The sequence below is a fragment of the Notolepis coatsorum genome (genome assembly GCF_963971535.1).
Source record: "Notolepis coatsorum genome assembly, chromosome: 8".
NCBI classification, from domain to species: Eukaryota; Metazoa; Chordata; class Actinopteri; order Aulopiformes; family Paralepididae; genus Notolepis; species Notolepis coatsorum.
This window is the reverse complement of record NC_140172.1, coordinates 142,097,561-142,113,538: the sequence shown is the minus strand read 5'-3', so window position 1 is coordinate 142,113,538 and position 15,978 is coordinate 142,097,561. Positions and strand designations below refer to the sequence as shown.

At 39.6% G+C, this 15,978-nt stretch overlaps 1 protein-coding gene across 1 annotated transcript in view; it reads left to right on the top strand.

The window, feature by feature from the left end:
* The window catches only part of LOC311233615 (ATP-binding cassette sub-family G member 4-like), a gene marked incomplete at both ends in the record, with an annotated part of 93,849 nt that overhangs the window by 12,127 nt on the left and 65,744 nt on the right, over nt 1–15,978 (top strand). The window contains 3 exons of the mRNA XM_084320582.1: nt 5,264–5,409; nt 8,984–9,107; nt 11,317–11,431. Of these exons, the coding sequence (XP_084176708.1) occupies nt 5,264–5,409; nt 8,984–9,107; nt 11,317–11,431 (385 nt within the window). The remainder of the gene's footprint in view (nt 1–5,263; nt 5,410–8,983; nt 9,108–11,316; nt 11,432–15,978) is intronic.

Below are 15,978 nucleotides of genomic sequence, written 5' to 3'. Positions count from 1 at the left end.
TCCGCCTGCCACCGCCGCCCCCTGCTGGCACCGCCAATTAGCCCCACAGGAAGAACTGGGTGAATTGAATATGATTCAGTTTAGTGTTTATAATCCATATTCCAGCCGGTGAGAGAAGGAGAAACTTGCGTCATTGTTCAGGAGAATATCAAGGGAAACTGGTTAACATGTCTTTGTGCACAAAGGGGAGATAAAAGGCCAAGTCAGCACTTCTGAATAATAGTCGAATATTCAGGGTGCTACACAAGCATACAGTGAAATGCGGGGGGTCATTCCCGCAGCGATGTGCAATACAAGTAATAAGACAGGAATGAGAATAAGACATTTGTGCAATAATGCAATGTGTAATAATACAATGCAATAATACAAGTAATAATAATAACAGGTATATGTACATACAGTTTACAAGAGCATGGTAAGACATGCTAAGGTCCTGCGATAGTGCAATACACAGTTAGCTACGGATGAGGCACTGGGTCTTATGTACACTACTATACAATGCTATGCTGTACAATCTACAGTTATACTATGTGTCTTTATGCTAGCTTGCTATATCCTTCTTGTTAACAGATTTGGCAATGGGGCGACAATAATGTATACAAGAGGCATGGTATTCTATCTTTGGCCTCGCTCTGCTGGCAGCGGTTTATTTATCATGTAGTCTCATAATACAGCAGCACATATGATCTCCTCTCAGGGAGGGGTAGAAGTGACAAGAAGGAACTGTAGGAGGGAACCAAGGTTTATATAGTCCCAACCTGGTGTAGACAGTAGACGCTCCGCCTACAGCGCCCTCCAGTGGACACAGATATACATGCAGTCATGAGGGCAGTAGAGAGCAATTACAGTCAGTTACAACCACATACACCCTCTATATTCAACACTTCTGTTTACTATACAAAATCTTTGACCGTTGAGTGACCGTTGAGTGTGGGCGTGTGCAGCATGTGTGTGTGTGTGTGTGTGTGTGTGTGTGTGTGTGTGTGTGTGTGTGTGTGTGTGTTCATGCTAAAGTGACTGCTTAGTGTGTGAGCATATACAGTGTGTGTGTTGTGTGTGTGCTCATCAGGGGCGGAGCTAGGGGGTGGCTACCTGGGCTCAAGCCCCGGATGTATTCTGAAAAGCCCCGAATCTATTTAAAAAAAAATAAAATAAATGTTTTTTATTTTTTATTTTTTTTTTACAATTCATCATTGTTACATGAAAATATGTTTGCACCAGATTTAGCAGAAGCTAATTTCCATCTGTGGTCTATCCAGCTGCTAACTGTATTTGAGTGAGTTAAGTCTTGGTGTTATGGTAGACTCAGACCTAAGCTTTAAATCACAATCAACAAGTTGACAAAAACTTAATTCTTCCACCTTAGAAACATAGCTAAAGTACGGCCATTTATAAATCAAAAGGACGCTGAAAACCAGATCCATGCCTTTATCTCAAGCCAACTCGACTACTGTAATGCACTCCTTACCGGCCTCCCGAAAAAATACGATGATAACTATTTTATTGCAATGCACTATTGCATTATTTTGTTCTATTTGACTAACTATTTTATTGCACTGCACTATTTTACTTTGTATCAGTGAATCATAGACGCCTGGCCATAAGAGCATTCGGAGCATCTCTGCTCTCCCACTATTGAACTTGGGGGAGCAAAGGTATGATCTTGCTCCACCACTTTTTGATTATATGAAAAATATGATATATCCCCCCCCAATATATAAATCTAACCATAACTACGTTATGGTTAACTGAGTTTTATAGTGAAAAGAGCAGCTTTATTGGTCAAGATTGAAGGCTCTATATTGCAGGAAATTGCACGTACAGGTTCATTAAATTCAAAAAAAATCTGTCGTGGAGGGGGTTGTGCCGGACCCCCTCCAAACCACCCCTTGCCTGCCCAAAAACTAAAAAAAAATTTAAAAAAAAAAAAGAAAAAAAAAAGGGGGGGGGGGCCCATCTGGGCTAAGCCCCGGATCTCCTACAATCCTAAATCCGCCCCTGGTGCTCATGTGTGTGTATTGGTCCCTTTAAAGATGCACTCCAGGTGTTCATCAAACCCTTCAAAAATTGTTCTATATTGAATAACAAATTGGCTTCTCTACCAAATAAATCAATAAACTACTAAGAATTTATCAGCAGCATCTCTACACCTTTACCCTCATTGAGATGCAGGGATCTATTGTCAAAGTCACAAATAACAATCTGTATAGTCAAAGTCATGCGTCCAAGAACAGTTAAAGGTGCTATAGATAACATTCAGCCACTAGATGTCGCACACATCATGTATACCAGCATGTGTATCCAATCAGGTGCATTCATTGTGGGGAAATGGGAAGTAGGGAGGGGTACATGTAGGCGACACGTAAACAACAACATTAAATTTGGACCCGCAAAAACCTTTTAACACATTATGTGCCATAAACGGCTTTTTACGTTTCTGGGCGCCGATCGTTGAGTGCCATAAACGTAAAAAGTAGTTTTTGGATCGTTTGATCTGTTTACTTTTACCCCCGCTCTACACAGTTGCCCAGAGCGATCTGCATCATTTAGGCACGTCCCGACACATTGGAACTGCATTCTGATCGACTATCACCAGATGGCAGTATCGTCCCGTGTCTGAACTGCATGGGGCTCTGGGCTGATAGTCAGCTTCACTTTCAGTTTCTCCTCGCGAGTGGCCACTCCTTCTCCTGGGAGAGAAATTCACAGTCCTCGCCTCGGGATTCCGTTGCATAAGCGAATTTGACCATCGAAACGTGTATAGACTGGTAATCGCGATGGCGATGCGATCACTTGGAATTATTCTTTTGGAATACCTTCTGGCTAAGGTAAGGTACATTCTACGTCTATTTTACCTAATCTAAAAAAGGTGTTTTTCTAACGATCACAGTTCTGTGTTTCAACGGACGAAAAACATGCTTGGCAAACGTGATCATAGTTTTGAGTTAAATTGATTTTGTGATGATATATATACAAGTCATATACCTTTGATATGGGAGTATTCGGGATTTCAGGGGATCAGCCAGAACGGTTTGGGCTTATTGCACATAACATGTTTTATCTCACGATCTATGAAAAAAGACTATTACAGTATCTTGGAAATGCGTGATGTTTAGCGTGTAATAAACTACAAACTACAGCGTGTGGAAACAAACTATTATTCCCATGCTGGACTACAAGTAATGTTTGTCGAAATGGGCCACACCGTGTCTCTACAGCTATAATACAGAACACAAACACAGCTTCGCAAACATAGTGCAACGACCACGGAAACTACTAGAAAGGCTGGCATTCTAAAGGTAAATTAACCAAACAGCGCGGCGCTCAAAGTGTTAAACAATACATTTATTAATCGATAATTTCTTTGTTTTATGCACCTTTCTAAAAGCTCTGTGGATATCATTATTATTTTCAAATGGTTACTCTACATAAAAATGTTATCTATATTGTAGCACCTTTAACCATAAAGAAAACGTCATGGTGATGTTTAAAATGCGATGTACCTCCCCGGTCCATATTTATCGGCGTTTGTGTCTCAGGTGATGATGACCGGGAGGATGCAACCCTCTCTGCGCCACCTCCATGCTTCAAATAGATCCGCCATCAGCTCTATTTTTCAATCTTTCAAAATGTTCAGTTGCTATTGCATGCACTTATCTGTGTTTCATTACACATATGTGTGCATGCTTACCAACTGTCTCGCCTGTTTTATTGCAACACTACTATCACGGCATCTAAGAAGGGAGATCCCCCCCTTGAACGGCCCTTCTATAAGGTTTCTCTCCTCCACATTGCCTATGGTGCATTTATTTTCTATTATAATAATAATAATAACTTTATTTGTATAGCACTTTTCATACAGAGGTTGCAGTTCAAAGTGCTTCACAACAGTAAAAAATACAGGCATAAGCGAGCATAAAAAAGATAGACAGGTAGCAAGGTATGGCAAATCACAGTGTTTCACATTAGGATCTAGCATCCCAATAGGCTCTCCGCTTACAGTTTTCAGTAACACAAATAGTAAAAATAGTTTAAAATGATTCAGTTTAAAAATAGTCAAAAAATTATAAAATAGAACGGACATAAAAAATACAGGCATGAGCGAGCATAGCAAGGTATGGCAAATCACAGTGTTTCACATTAGGATCTAGCATCCTAATAGGCTCTCTATTCAGTAATACAAATAATCACAGTGTTTCACATTTGGATCTAGCAAATAATAAAAATAGTTTAAAATGATTCAGTTTAAAAATAGTCATCAGTAAGAAGTAAAAAGTGCAATAACCGACACATGAATTTGATAGGCAGTGTATAAGAGTAGGCAGGGTAAGAATAGTGCAGGTAAATACAAGTTGTGTCAGGATATCCCTGATGTTTCCTCTTGCCACTAGGTGGTAGCAGATATCTATCAGTGAAATGCAGAGCAAAGAGATAGGTTTTAAGCTGTCTTTTAAAGATGTCTAGCGAGTTATTGATAGGTTTTAGTGAGTTTTTCCTTACCTTCGCGTGGGGTATGTCATCAGTCACATCACCCCTGTCCTACGCCAACTACACTGGCTTCCCATTAAACACTGCATTGATTACAAGATCCTCCTCCATACATGCAAGGCCATCCACAACCTCGCCCCTCCATACCTGTCCGACCTCCACATCAACATTCCCACTCGGTCCCTCAGGTCTGCCTCCTCCATCAACCTGACCGTCCCCCCAGCCCGTCTGTCCACCATGGGGTCAAGAGCATGCCCCCCGCCTCTGGAACTCCCTCCCCCCCGACATCAGGAACATTGACTCCATCATCCCATTTAAAACCCACCTCAAAACCCACCTGTTTAGGCAGGCGTATATCTGATTTATATTTTTTTTATTGATTGTATTTTATTGTATTATTTATTGTATTAATTGATTGTATTTATATTTTAAAATGTATTGTGATTGTTAATGAACTGTTTTTAATTGTTGTACAGCGACCTTGAGTGTCCTCAAAGGACATTATATTATTATTATTATTATTATTATTATTATTATTATTATTATTATTATTATTATTATTATTATTATTATTATTATTATTATTATTATTATTATTATGTCTGGGAGTGTTGCATTCATTTATTTAAAATGTTTTGGACTTCATGGTGTTTTTGTTTTGTTCTTGATTTATTGTGATGTTTCTTCTTGACTTGTTTAAAGAAGACATTAACGTATGTTGTTGGGCCTTAAAAATACATTTGATTTGATTTGAAATCTATTTGATTTGATTAAGGTGGATGAGATCCTGATCGCTCTGGGTCTTCAGGAGTGTGCCCAGACCAGGACCATCTCGCTGTCAGGAGGGCAGTGTAAGAGACTGGCCATCGCCCTGGAGCTGGTCAACAACCCCCCTGTCATGTTCTTCGATGAGCCCACCAGGTACACAGGGCTTTCTCTTCTCCCCCACGAATACACAAGAACAAATACGCTGTTAGACAGCGCCAGAAAATATCAAAATAAAAACAAACAAATATAATCATACGTTTCCTCACATGTTTATACACATAAACAACATGAACATATATTTACATACATACACGATACATATCAATAGAACGCCTATTGGAACGTGAGGTTCTGATATGATTTTATTAATATATCTGCATTATTTTATCCCACTTTATGCTTTGCTCTTGCTGCTTGTTTTACACTGATGGTGTCTTATTTCTTCTTACTGATGTAAAGCACTTTGAACTGCAATCCCCTGTATGAAAGGTGCTATACAAATAAAGGTATTATTATTATTATATCGGTATACATACTATACATAGTACAGTGTATTCCTGAGTACATACTGTAATATACTTATTGTATCATTATTATTCTATACTAATTGTATGTCTATTTTCATGATCATTGAACTGTAAATGAGAGTGATTATTGCGCTGCTTTTATTCTGTCTATTTTATACATATTTTATGTCTACACATTATGCCTTGCTTTTGTTTTGACAATTCTCTGCAAATGTTATGCCTGTATATTTATGCCAATTCTATGCACATTTTATGCCTATGTCTATTTTATATCTACATCACTGCTGTGAAGCACTTTGGGCTACAATGTATGAAAGGTGCTATACAAATAACATTTATTATTATTATTATTATTATTAGTATTATTATTATTATTATTATTATTATTATTATTATTATTATTATTATTATTATTATTATTATTATTATTATTATTATTATTATTATTATTATTATTATTATTATTATTATTATTATTATTATTATTATTATTATTATTATTATTATTATTATTATTATCATCATCATCATCATTATTATTATTATTATTATTATTATTATTATTATTATTATTATTATTATTATTATTATTATTATTATTATTATTATTATTATTATTATTATTATTATTATTATTATTATTATTATTATTATTATTATTATTATTATTATTATTATTATTATTATTATTATTATTATTATCAACTCAATTCAATTAAAACTTTAATACAGACTGATGGTCCAGATAAAAAATTAAAAAGAAACATACACAACCTATATAATATTACACACAACAGGCAAAAATAACATCACTTAAAATAAACATCATTATTATTATTATTATTATTATTATTATTATTATTATTATTATTATTATTATTATTATTATTATTATTATTATTATTATTATTATTATTATTATTATTATTATTATTATTATTATTATTATTATTATTATTATTATTATTATTATTATTATTATTATTATTATTATTATTATTATTATTATTATTATTATTATTATTATTATTATTATTATTATTATTATTAATAATAATAATAATTATTATAATATACATCAGATACATAGGTTACATACTGTATACTTATATGTCTTCTATATATGTACAGTATACATTCTGTATCAGCTCTGTGTATATGCTGTCTCTGCTGGTTCAACTAAGTCGATCAAGAGTCCCATTATCCAGATTCAATTAACCCGATGTTTGAATCCGGGATTTTCCTGTTCCTCGAAGGTGGATTCAGTCTTGTTCATTTGAACCAGACTTGAGACCCAGGATAATTGCGCGCGCCCGCCTCAGCTGAAAAGACAGCAAGTGTCGATAGCAGAAATCCTGATTTTCTAACGGCATTGATTGATTGATTGATTTAAAACTTTATTAACAGATTGCAGTACGGCTCAATAGCCTCGCCGACAAGTTAAATGCATAATCTATAGGCTAATTTTAAGTCCCTCATTACCCCAATCAATCAGATTATATTTATTTAAACGTGCCTGCTGGCAGTAGGTTTATGGAATGGATAATCAAATGAGATCTTGCTAGCGAAAATAATTTGTTCAACAGTTTCAGAATAAGGATACGGCTCTTATCCATTGATGGATGTATGGTTGATGTTTCATTTGTCTGGCACCGTGGTGTGATGGTTGGTCATTTTTCCTTTCACGCGGACGACCCGCGTTCGAATCCCCCTTCTTCTAGTTTTCTTTTTCTTTTTGCAATGTAAATACTTCAATTTGGTGCACGTTGAGAGCTATATAAAGAATGACATCCTCAATGCATGTAGATTTATAATATTTTAACTTAAAACTAGGCTACTTTTGCGTATATTCATTAATATTATATTCCAAAAAAATTAAATTGGAAACGCGGGGTTTCGAACTCGGGTCGTCCGCTTGACAGGAGTGAGCACTAGCCGTTGCACCACTGTGCCAGATGGGTTATATTCATTGTGTATCCATCAATGGACAAGAGACCCGTGTTTAGAAAATTTTCTTTTGAATGAAGTTTTATCTCTTTATTCTCAAATGCATTAATGTGACGTCAACGGCTCATTCAATTGCTCAAATCCGTCAAACAGCGCATCTCATCAGACATTTTAATCCCAGTTACAATATCACAATAACGTGTGAGTGATGATACAATTCAACAATCCTCAGATTCCTCGTAATTCATAATCCACAAAAACCACAATCCATGCATAGACACTTCAATTTTATGCTTGAATGAAACACAATCCGGGCGCTCCGTTAAGCAAATCTACAGCGGAGAATATATGAAACTAATCAGAGCCAAACGGCCGATAGGTTTCATTAATTAAAAATATCCCTACGGGATTCACATTTGCAATGCGCAGTTATTAAAATAACCACATGCAGCGTGTATCGCGACTCCGAGCGCCGTATATGACGTGCATTATTTTATTTAGGACAAAGTAAATCTATAGGCTGAATATGATTTATTATCAGCATTTAGTTCTATTATTATACATTTCAAAAGCCCCCTCTAGGAAAACGAAGCACAAAAACATAATTCAGAATGGTATAATGGGATCTAGACTGTGAGAAATATTTCAGGAAGCGAGCTGGCATTTCTTTGCGGGGGCGTGGCCATGGTTCATCCAGCTAACTGAACTTAACCCTGCTCCGGACCAGGTTCAAACTTTCTGATCTGTTACCATGGTGATTTAGAAAATCCGACTTCGGGGAACAGAAAGGTCTGGCTTAAGTCAAGCTATGCTGAAAATTATCCGGCTAACTCAGTTAGCCAGGTACGGGGAACGGGGCAAGACTTTGGTTGTAAAGTGAGACGTCCACCTGTTTGAAGATGTGATTCCAATGGTTGCTGGTATGAAAGTACAAGTCACTGAATATGGTTGATTCAGTTGTTATAGTTGCCTTAACTTAACTTTTGCTTTTACTTACATTTTAGAGGGTGAAGCGCTTTGAAACATTGAGCAATGAACACTGCTGTCTGTGTGTCTGTCTACATCTGTCTCTGTGTCTGTGTGTCTGTGTGTCTGTGTGTCTGTGTGTGTCTGTCTGTCTGTCTGTCTGTCTGTCTGTCTGTCTGTCTGTCTGTCTGTCTGTCTGTCTGTCTGTCTGTCTGTCTGTCTGTCTGTCTGTCTGTCTGTCTGTCTGTCTGTCTGTCTGTCTGTCTGTCTGTCTGTCCCCATGTCAGTGGTCTGGACAGTGCGTCCTGCTTCCAGGTGGTGTCTCTCATGAAGTCTCTGGCTCTGGGAGGAAGGACAATCATCTGCACCATCCACCAGCCCAGTGCCAAGCTCTTTGAGATGTTTGACAAGGTACCACATGGAGTAATACATGTAGGGGCGACAGTGGCTCGGGAGGTAGAGCGGGCGTCTGGTAATCCCGAGGTTCCCGGTTCGATTCCCGCTCCTCCCGAGGCAGTGTATGGAAGTGTCCTTGAGCAAGACACTTAACCCCTAACTGCTCCCGATGAGCAGGTTGGCACCTTGCATGGTTGCCTCCGCCATCGGTGTGTGAATGTGTGAATGTGTGAGTGAATGGGTAAATTGTAAAGCGCTTTGGATAAAAGCTGCTATACAGGGGCGCCCAATTGGCGAACCATGTAACGTGCTGCGTCGCGAAGCAGCCGACCCGGGTTCGATTACCGGACCCGGCGTCCTTTGCCGACTGTCTCCCCCCCCGCTCTGTCTCTCATTCTTCCTCTCTCTCTCTCTCTACCAGACTGCCCGGTAGTAAAAACAATAAAAATCTACAAAAACATAAAAAAAAACTGCTATATAAATGCAGTAATTATTGCATCTGGAAAGGATCCTTTAATACTTTGACCTTTTCATGTCGAGGGGCATGCGTTTCTTTTAGTACTATTGATTTCTGTTGAGGTGTAATAAGACATCTAAAATGTTGCCAAAGATCGGCAGCTTCCTATTGATCCTATCGATCCTTTAAGTCTGTTTGAGCTCATGCCGTCTGGCAGACGGTACCGCACGCAGTCTCAGGTCCACATCCAAGAGAACTGTTTCCACCGGGCAAACAGACTACTGACACACAAGCACACCTAACTCTCCTGCCGGGCAGCGTGTCGAAGTGTCCTTGAGCAAGACACTTAACCCCTAACTGCTCCCGATGATTGAGATGAGACTGCTTGCATGGTTGCCTCCGCCATCGGTTTGTCAATGTGTGAGTGAATGGGTAAAATGTGAGGAACAAATTGTAAAACGCTTTGGATAAAAGTGCTATATAAATGCAGTCCATTTACGTATTACACTCACACACTGCTGCTAACATATACCTTGTATTGTATAGTTTGTATAGATAGAATATACGTTGTGTATTGTGTTTAGTTTATAGTTTTAGTTTATGGTGTATAGTTTATTAATGTATAGTTTATTCAGGACAGTTGTAGACAGTGAAAGCAGTAGGTAGGTAGCTAGTTTATTCAGGGCAGTTGTAGACAGTGAAAGCAGTAGATAATGTGGGTAATTTTGTTTGCTCCTCAAATCAGGACAAAAGGATATAGAATATTAGACACAGGGAAAAGAGTTCAACAATATGTCTTGTATTTTATTGAAATGATCAGAATTAGAATGACATCATATTTACGTACAGTAGAGGGTGGTCCATGGAACACTTAAACAGACATTAATGACATGACAGAAGATATGACGAAAGAATAACCTGGAAGGGGATAGAGAAGTATAGTAGGAAATAAGAGAATAGATGGAGAAAAGAGAGATTAAAGATAGAAGTCCAGAAAGACAGATAGAGGATGTGTGACTCCAGACCAAGAGAGTGGAGTCCCACCAGAAAGGAGACACCGCACAGAGAGACTGAGCTAATGCCCTGGCCCCCTTCTTATGTTCGGCTCTGTCCATAGGCGTATGTGGTCGGTGGCCAATCCAACACTGGCCCAGAGATAACCAGGGAAATGTACAGCTGTACAAATGTACAGCCTTGACACAGATACACCACTGAACTAAGGGGAGAATGAACTTACATAATGAACTTACATAATGTCATAACTCATACTCAATATTCTATATTGATAATGATTGTACCTAATAACATTTGATAATAACTTTTAACTTAGATCAATATCCCCAATAAGGTAAATAATAAGTACAACGTCACTGAATGTTCTCAAGCCTGATGATAATTTCCCACAGTAGCTAGTTTATTCAGGGCAGTTGTAGACAGTGAACGCAGTGGTAGGTAGCTAGTTTATTCAGGGCAGTTGTAGACAGTGAAAGCAGTACGTAGGTGTATTCAGGGCAGTTGTAGTGAAAGCAGTGAAAGCAGTACGTAGGTAGCTACTGTAGTTTATTCAGGGAAGTTGTAGACAATGAAAGCAGTAGGTACTGTAGCTAGTTTATTCAGGGCAGTTGTATACAGTGAAAGCAGTAGGTAGGTAGCTAGTTTATTCAGGGCAGTTGTAGACAGTGGAAGCAGTAGGTAGGTACAGTATAAATTGAGTTATCTTGTCTTGTCTTATTTGATCATCTTATCTCATCTCCTGATCTCCTGCAGCTCTACATCCTCAGTCAGGGCCAGTGTATATACAAGGGTACAGTCCCTTACCTCATACCCTACCTGAAGATCCTGGGCCTTCACTGTCCCACCTATCACAACCCTGCTGACTTCAGTAAGTGTTTGGTCACTAAGTGGCGCTGCATTGTTTGTACCTGATGTAGCGACAGGTTTGATTAGATTTAACTTGAGCCAGTCACTCACTTCACTTCCTGTCCACCTGCCGTCCGGCACAATGTTAACTGGTCTAGTTCTCTAGTAACGATGTGGCTGTGAATCTATTGGTTTCACATGAATCATATGGTCATAGGCCTCTAACTTCATGTTTTTAATAATAAATGGGTGTGAATCCCAAAAGCGCCAACGTCTGATTAGCTACTTGCTAAGCTGTCCTGGTGCGGTTATTTCATGCTGACAAGTTGACACAGCCAGACATGTTGCGTGCAAGAATGTATTTGTATGTGTGTGTCCTTTCTGCGGTACAGTAGCAAAGATTCTAATGATGATGTCGCAACTGCTGGCTGGTGAAAGCTATAGAGTTCTATAATTCTAAGGTTGCGTTCGCACTGCATGCCTTAGTGCTCAATTCAGAGTTATTGCTCAGATCCGATTTCTTTTGTTTGGCTGTTCACATTATTATTATTTTTTTTTTTTGGCCAATATTAGATTCCAGTGTGAACTGGTCACACAGTCCTGAACTGACCCGCATGCGCAAATGAACAATAAAGGAGATGGACGTACAAACCTGAGACAAATGTCAATCTAAAAGTGCCATGAAGGTCACATGACTGTTGAGACTGAGGTCACATTGCAAAGAAATCTAACTTGCATCTAATTTAGGACCACATTATGAAAGTGGCCCAAATCAGAATAGAAAAGATCAGATTCCATGTGATTTGTGCCGTTCACACTGTTGAGATCTAAGTCACATAGTACATAGTACATATGTAGCAGGGTGGATTATCCCTGCTTCGTGGGAACTGTGGTGTGCGGTCAATAGGTAGCGAGACACAGTAGCACTCTGGCCAGCTGCACCTCCGTCTTTGGGGTCCGGAGCGTCAACTGGAGGCTGGCAGTGGGGATGTATGAGGCCCAGGATTTACAAACCTGGTCCGGTACTCTGGTCTTCCTCCCTCTCTCTGGAGCAGTCAGCAGTACTCCCCAACACACCCTCACCCTCCACGATTGTCTCTTTTGCCCTCCCACACCTAATGACCGGATGGTAGAGAAATAACTTGGTTCCCCCCGCAAGCAGTACCCTCCCTTAGTGACACCAGAAACCTTACAATAGAAATGGAAGGTAGAATAGGAAGGGGTTAAGGTTAAATATATTACCCGCATCAAAGGGTTAAGGTTAGGGTTAGGAATAATAAAAGACACGCACACAGTGCTCCCGTTCTGGATGAATGTATTGTAACTCAGCCTAGTTACAACAATGCTATGTCTGGTGATTACTGCACCATGGGTATCCATACAATAATTACACTGGCATGAATCAATGGCATGAATCAATGGCATGAATCAATTATTGTATTACACCCAGGCACCAAGTGCTCTCAGGTACCCAGACTAAACGCTGCCCACGTCTGGGCGGAAAACAGTATTTACCTTCTCTAAGGAATTACACTCATACTGTCCCCGGTTGAGAATATGGGGAAGGAAGGGGGAGCATAGGGAAGAGAATAAAGGGATTCACTGAACGGGAATTATTTATGAAATACACGCCTTATCACGCTCAAAGAAAAGGAATGAAATAAAAGAGTGAGCCCACAAAATACCTATAAAGTCCTATCTTAATGCCGGCATATATTGTTCGGGGTACCCCTATGAACTGGTAGTAGCAACGTTACTTTCGCCCGCGGGCTGCACCACACTGTGTACTGTATATGGAATCGGGAGCATCAATGCTCATTTGTACTCATCTGAAATGGCCGCCGTCGAACGCTCTCGCGAGGATGTCAGCAGGCGGAGCTAGGCAGAGAGGCAGCGCCGGCTGAGAGCATGTACTGAGTGATGGCGACCCCTGTTGGACGGGCGGAACTCCCGTCGGCCGCAGGCAGCCTGGTGCAGATCTGAGTGAAGTCCTCCGGGGAAGGCTGAACGCAGGCAGCCGGTCGCAGGTCTGGTCGAAGTCAGCCGGAGCAGACTGGTTGTTGGCCCACGTTCGTCCTGGGGCGCGCGCTCTATACCGCACACTGTAGCTACTATAACTCGGTACTTAAAGACTTGGATAATTGTTTAACCGCACGTTACCTATACCGCAGACTGTAACTGCTATAACTCGATTGCTAGTGCCTGGCTCTGCACTCATTGTTCATATAATACCGCTGGTACTGCTAGGATATCGTGTCCACTAGCCAGTACTCGTTATCACCCGTTGTCCTCTTACGGGGCCCCCTGGCATAACGACAGCAACAGGGCTATCCAGAGCCCCGTTAGCTGCGACTACTCGTTGTCAAGTTCACTGCCGAAGAGAGCGACTTCCGCTGGACTCCTCCCTTTATCATCTCCCAGCTCTCTCCGCCACTCTCTGCCTGCTACTGCCCCCTGCAGGTCCCGCCTGCCAGTCACAAGGGGAGACGCATTGTAGAATATGAATCAGTACTGTCATTTATAATCCGTATTCCAATGCTCTTCGGAAGGGGACGTTTGTGTCATTGCTCGTGTGAATCAATGACACTAGTTAGAATGTCTTTGTGTACAAAAAGGGATATAAACACAGTCAGCAGTTCTGAATAATATACCATATTTTCCAGACTGCTACACATAGTAGAGAAAATAAATTAGATTTGGGCCACTTTCATCTGCAGTGTGAACATAGCCTATAAGATACCATTCCGAGGAAGCCAAAAGAACAAGACAGAGAGTCTAACAGCCAGCAGTCAATATATCAAATGGCCTCCACTCACTCAGTGCCAAGGAATTCTAAACCATTAATCCTCCACAGTGCCAGCAAGTCAACTGTAAGGATACTGACAAATGTGATATTTCACTGTATACTCTGGCAAATTACCTACAAATAAGTCAGACTCACAGGATATAGACGGTGGGTATAAGCTGCCATTGGCCGACTGAATTGGCCGACAGTCTGAATTCTCCTCCCCTTCCGCTGTCTGTGACACTATTTTGCAAAGGGTGCCGTCGCTTAGCGCCGCCCTGGAGGATTGTGATTGGTTTCATTTTATTTAGCCTTTATTTAACCAGGTCAGTCCCCCTGTTCCACCCCAGGTGAAAATCTGCATAAAATGTATACCTAGGTAAATGGAATATTGCTCCACTTCTACAAGGGCTATTTGCATATTCTTGGTATCTAGGTACATCTATGGACCTCAGTGAATGTATTCTCAGTGTCAGAAATATTGTGTCTATTACTAGACTTGCTTAAATTGTGATGAAACAAAGGAAAATATGAATTATGATTTTTCTTTTCATCTTTGACAGTGAATAACACCATGATAATAATGACCAGACTTAAAAAACTGCCACTGACCTCGTTCAGTACCCTCTTGAGATCATGTGTACAAAAGATCTAAGGAAATTAATAAAGGGAAGATGATAAAACCGAAGGTTCTGTATATACAGTACTGAATTCTCCCATCCGGACCAATGCAATTTGAAATATTATTATAGAATATAGAATATATGCTTATACATGACCTTATTATAGCCAATTCGCACATTTATATATATATACATATAGTATCTTTCAAATGCCCGAGTTCAATTGGATTTAGTATCACCAGGCATGCATAATAACAGATAATAATATCTACTGTAATCAACTACTTTTTTATTTTTCTCATAGTGCAACCATTTTGAAACTAATTTCAGATCTAGTTGTTCCTATATGCTAACAATAGGGAGGAGAAACTAACTGCGTTTCAATATTTGTCAAATCGTTACGTTTTGTAGCTTATTATCAAGAATAATAACAGTTATTGACATATTCATAATTCAACTCTGAACTTTGAACCCCCATAGAACTTGAAGGGAAATGTAGTTTGGAAAAATGTCAATGCTGGCCGACAGCTATGACTATCCTCTACAAAATGGCTGCAAAAAAACTACAATTCCCATGGTTCAAAATGTCCATTTCCGGTTTCGGGTCGGATAGACGATCACAAATAGAAAACTTAAAACGATATAAGGACACTTTTAACTTATTGCTAACCTATTGCCAACCTAACGTTTTACATTCTACATGCTTTTGTGACATAGTAGTGATGTTAATACTTGAAAACGGTTGATTTTAAAATAGCTAATTATTTTCATCATTCATAAAAATATGCCTATATGATCATAATGTCAAAAGGGGTCGGTACCGACCCTGTGGGGGGGAACAGGTGTTAATGCCATTACCGTTACTGCCAAAAAATGTGGCGCGTTACTAAGATTGAAGCTGTTTTTTTCATCAGACAGATCTCTGCGCCAAGAGGCATACTGTTCTTCCTTGTTAGTGGGCAGCGTGCCATTGGCTGAGGTTGAGTAAAATGTCATGGTAAGCCAATCAGAGGTAGAGGTGGGCGGGTGTTCGAAAGCATCCAGAGTCTGACACACAGCGACAACACAAGCGAGTTCAGTCAGGTTGAGACTGCGGTGCGCGGGTCCGTGTACGTTTTGATAGTTTGTTTGGCGAGCCCAAATAATCCAAAACGAATCCAA